The 4,496-nt window shown below is 47.3% G+C and overlaps 2 protein-coding genes across 2 annotated transcripts in view; both read left to right on the forward strand.

Moving 5' to 3' along the window:
* Positions 1-2,001, forward strand: part of T265_06471 (hypothetical protein) — a gene marked incomplete at both ends in the record, with an annotated part of 7,787 nt that extends 5,786 nt beyond the window's left edge. Inside the window, one exon of the mRNA XM_009171739.1 lies at positions 1,294-2,001. Coding sequence (XP_009170003.1) covers positions 1,294-1,908 — 615 coding nt within the window. The remainder of the gene's footprint in view (positions 1-1,293) is intronic.
* Positions 2,002-4,207: 2,206 nt separating this feature from the next.
* The window catches only part of T265_14040 (hypothetical protein), a gene marked incomplete at both ends in the record, with an annotated part of 6,294 nt that continues 6,005 nt past the window's right edge, over positions 4,208-4,496 (forward strand). The window contains one exon of the mRNA XM_009171748.1: positions 4,208-4,434. Coding sequence (XP_009170012.1) covers positions 4,208-4,434 — 227 coding nt within the window. The remainder of the gene's footprint in view (positions 4,435-4,496) is intronic.

Genomic DNA, 4,496 nt, shown 5'->3' on the forward strand with positions numbered 1-4,496 from the left:
GAACGGAACGGTGCATCTGTAAACAGCGACAATAATGATACATATTTCACTATTGTTGTTCACTGACAATAGCATTCGTGGTTAGCGAAATGGCAGATGGCAAGCAGTCAAAGGGTTTCGAACGAACTGTCGTTTTAAAGTTAGAATGAAAGATGAATGGCAGACAAGTCTTTATTACGAAACGAACTTGTTTTGCTCAGTTCTAGAATATGCGCTGACTCCATCTCGATTTTTAATGGAAATATTTTCCTTTTTAACCTTATCCCTCGCTGCTATTTCTCATGAGAGTGAGCCAGTCAAGTTTCGTCAGGAACCTTTGCGAGCAATTATTCGACATCACTCGACCTTTTTCCCAGGAACGTAGCTTAAGCCGTCGTATACCCTGGTGCAACCTGAAACGCGGTAGATTGGGGGGCCCGTGATAAAACGACCGTAAAATAATAATAATAATCGTCTAGCTGTAGCGCCCTTTCGGAGCCTAGCTGCTATGCCACCCGAAGCACGAGGGCTGGGATACTGTCAGGTTGCCCAAGCCTAGACAGGGGAAGTCGAGAGGCAGAGGTCGGGTTCGAACCACGGACCTTCCGGTCGGTGAATTCGCGCTCTAACCACTTGAGCAATCTCGCCCTCATACTGGGTACAGAACCTGACCTCATGCACTGACTTTGCCGCTTGTATTTTCGAATGCCTCTATGGTTTCGGTATCTCCATCCACCATCAGGTGTTTAGGATCGTCTCTTGAATCCCACGCTAAGGGCCGCAAGGTGTCATCGAGGTTCTGACTTCGAATCAAAGGTAGGCTACGTACACCCCAACTAGAGGTGCTGAAATAATTTAAACGCTGAATCCTACAATATTGATCCATGTTATTTGACCACGTGCATGCTGCTGGTGAATTTAACCCACAGGGTTTGAGTCGTTCTGAGCAACTGTTGACTTGGGCAGCACAAACAATCGTTTCATTATTCGTCGTTCCTCCCAGATAACCCGGTAACTACCAACAGTGTGTAGGTGGTCTGTAATTTGTCAGTTCACGGTTAAACGGATCCAGTTAGGTTAGCAACTGATCAGAACAAGCCACGTCCCACATACGTGGCTACAACCAATCTTTTGGAAAAAATCAGTCATTTTGAGGGAATCAACAGTTCCGTTGTTTCTCTGGATTATCGCAACAATACTTTCGTTGTCACGGGCCTCGCACAGTGTTGTTCAAAGGGCGTTTTTCAGGTTTGTTAGTTTATCGTTATTCCTGTTCACTTTTGCTGTGATTAACTCACCTTTTCAATATTTCAGGTAGCTGACATATTGCAGTGTTTCGTCACATTCCGCCGTCTGCATCCCGAGCGCATAATTGTCCGCGGTTTAACGGAGCCAATGGTGATCAAACTTGCTGCTGCTACTGGTCCTAATGTGACAGATTCAGAACAAGAAATGTCTTCCAACTCCATTGAAGAGCTTCTCTCCAAGTGCGACCTGTCTGGAGCCACGAAGGAGACCTTGCTTTCCCTGATTGGTCCGGACCGAAGTCCGAAAACTGCATCGGATGCAAGAGGTAGACGAAGTGGTGGTGCTGCATCTTACGGACGACCTGTTTTGACCACACAGATTGGGATCCAACAACTAGATCTAGTCACTCCTAGTCGCTTTGCTCTCTTCCAGCGTATCACCACTCTGGCACAATGTGCCATACTGCACTTCTCGAATGACTATCAGCCACCTTCCGCAGTTCGTGGTCTGTTTCATTGGCTTCATTCCTATCATGACTTGTTTACAACACCCTGTGGTCGATGTGGCCAACTGTTGGGCCAAGATGTTAGTCTTCCGGTGTGGAGAAGTTATCCGCAACTACGTAAGGATGATAGTCGGTCGATTGTACCACAGCACGAGCATTGTCAAGCTGTGACTTAATGAATTCCTTGTACCTTGCTTCTGTACATAAACTGTTCTGAGTTCCCCTTAAACTGACGACTCGGAATGATCAAAACGCATCCACTGAACGAGAAAAGGGAGCGAGCACACAAAGAGTATTCCAGCTCATCCGTCGGACAGAAGAATGAGAGTTGAACTTCAAGAAACTTCTAGGTTTGACATTCAGTACATTTTAATTGTAGAAGCAAACTCTCAACTATCCTGGAAATTTTAGCGGGGGAGGGGTGCGTAGTAGATAAAATATATTCGATTGGTACGTGAACAGCAAGTGGTGAAGTCGGGTATTATTTCACGTAACTGATTGATGTTTTCGATAAAATCCACGTTATTGCTAGAGTGCATGAATTCAGGGCTTTCGGGGAACACTGACATGTCGGCATGGCTTGTTGACCGGATTGGGCCCACCGATGCAGTACAAGTAGGTAGACTTGAACATCACCCACGTTTTGTGTCCATGCAGTGCGGTTCGTTCCCGCTATACCGACACCCAGTCTTTCAGAAAAGAACAAGCGGTTACTGAGTGCGTCCGTCTGCTTAATTCGGCTTGGTAGTGCTTGCCGTTATCAGTGTGCTCTGGAAACTTCTTCACAGTAATAAAATACCGCACTTTCAGCATTTGAGTGAAGGACCGAAGCCCAGCATTCTGAACTGGGCCGCCACATGTTTGGTAATTGCATTTCCGTTTTAATAGTATTATTAGTTTTAGGAGCCACGGGCTGTGATATTGTCAGGGTGCCCACAATTGACAGGAGGAACACAGTAATAAAATACCGCACTTTCAGCATTTGAGTGAAGGACCGAAGCCCAGCATTCTGAACTGGGCCGCCACATGTTTGGTAATTGCATTTCCGTTTTAATAGTATTATTAGTTTTAGGAGCCACGGGCTGTGATATTGTCAGGGTGCCCACAATTAGACAGGAGGACGATTAGGGTGTTCGACTAAACCGTTGGTTCAAAAGTCTGACTAGAAGACAGCGATGTTTGACGGTAACTGCCAATGCATTCTATTTTATGCGAACAGGTAGCCATACGTGCTCCAACCCCCAAGCTGGAGGACCAGAAATCTGTGTTGGTCCGACTTCTAACCACTGATCAACCTGGCATAAGACTTGCGAGTGCCGCACGGACACCTCCAGTACAGCTCAGTAGATCACGTAGGCACACAAACCGTCACACCATGTCGAGGCTTAGTTCCATCGTGACGGAGAGCGATTTCATGCCGAAGACTTCTGTTCTACATGACCAGTTTGAAGAAGTAGTCAACCTGGCAGACGAAAATGGAATGGAGTCTGGGTGATTTCGGTGCGACTCACCTTCAAGGTTGAGGTGCGCGAGATCCCCCTGTGCATGGTTGGAGGCGTTGCAAGATATAGCTGATAATCTTTGTTATTGGTGTTACTGTTGCCATTTTCTATCAAGAGTATTTGAATGAATATTTGGAGGTATAGGTACTTCATGTTGATCGCTTTCGGCTCACACTAAGTTCCCTTTTAATCTACTTATCCTGTTCTTAGTAGTACTGCTTCCAAATAAATTATGATTTCACGGCAGTGAAGCATCACTTTTTGAACATGTAGCGGCGACGGTCATCTATCTTAAAGGTATGTTCAAAACTGACGGTTATTTTGGATCAATGGCAGTGCAACTCTCACGAAACTTCAGAGTATCGAACTATCCATCGCCCGGTAAGTAGTTTTGAACAGTTAACCGTTCGGTCACGAGCGGCTGAGCTGTAAGGGCGAATTGTACTCCCCGGTTTCCCAGGCCGAAGAAAGGGGTTTGATTGAGGTAATGCACCTTGAGCTTTGTCTCAAGGGTCTGACTTACAAGGTAGTGGTAGGATGTGGAGTTTTGTGCGGAGACCATTCTCCTAGCCTCTGATTCATAAGTCTGAAACTCGAGGCAACGGTTGTCTGGGTTTTCTTGAAACACCTTCCCCGGAAACAATGACTCCATAGTCTGACCTACCAGGCTGCAGGGGGGCTGGGCTGCTCCTGGAACGCTGGGAGTAAAACATTTGTGTCTCACCCTTAATTTAGCCATGCACAGCAGGTACCTTTTAAGCAGCACCGGACACGAAGAGACTGGACCTTATCGTGGTGTGGCGGTTTGTGTACCTCGGCGACCCATTGAGCTATACTGGGGGGTGTCCGCGCGACACTCACAGAGTCTCTCATACCAGGTTGGTCAATGGTTAGAGGTCAGACGAACACAGTCTCCTGGTCCTCCAGGTTGGGGGTTGGAACATGTATGGCGACTTGTTCCGTAGAAAAGGTAATGCATTTGCATTTCCCCGCCAAACACCGCTGCCTTGCGGTTAGGCTTTTGAGCCAAAGGCTTTGGTTGAGGACCCTAATCGTCCTCCTGTCTAGGTGTGGGCGCCCTGGCAGTATCCCAGCCCTCGTACAACCATGCCCTACACAACTAACAATATTCTCATGCCACATCGGCCATCGCGTGGTGCCATCAGCCGGGTCGCCTTACTTGCTGCATACAGAAAGCCGGTAATGCCCGGAGATTATTTCAGTTGATCCGTGCGACCGGTCCCCGGAAACCACCTGTGAGT

Source organism: Opisthorchis viverrini (genome assembly GCF_000715545.1).
Source record: "Opisthorchis viverrini unplaced genomic scaffold opera_v5_137, whole genome shotgun sequence".
Lineage (NCBI taxonomy): Eukaryota > Metazoa > Platyhelminthes > Trematoda > Opisthorchiida > Opisthorchiidae > Opisthorchis > Opisthorchis viverrini.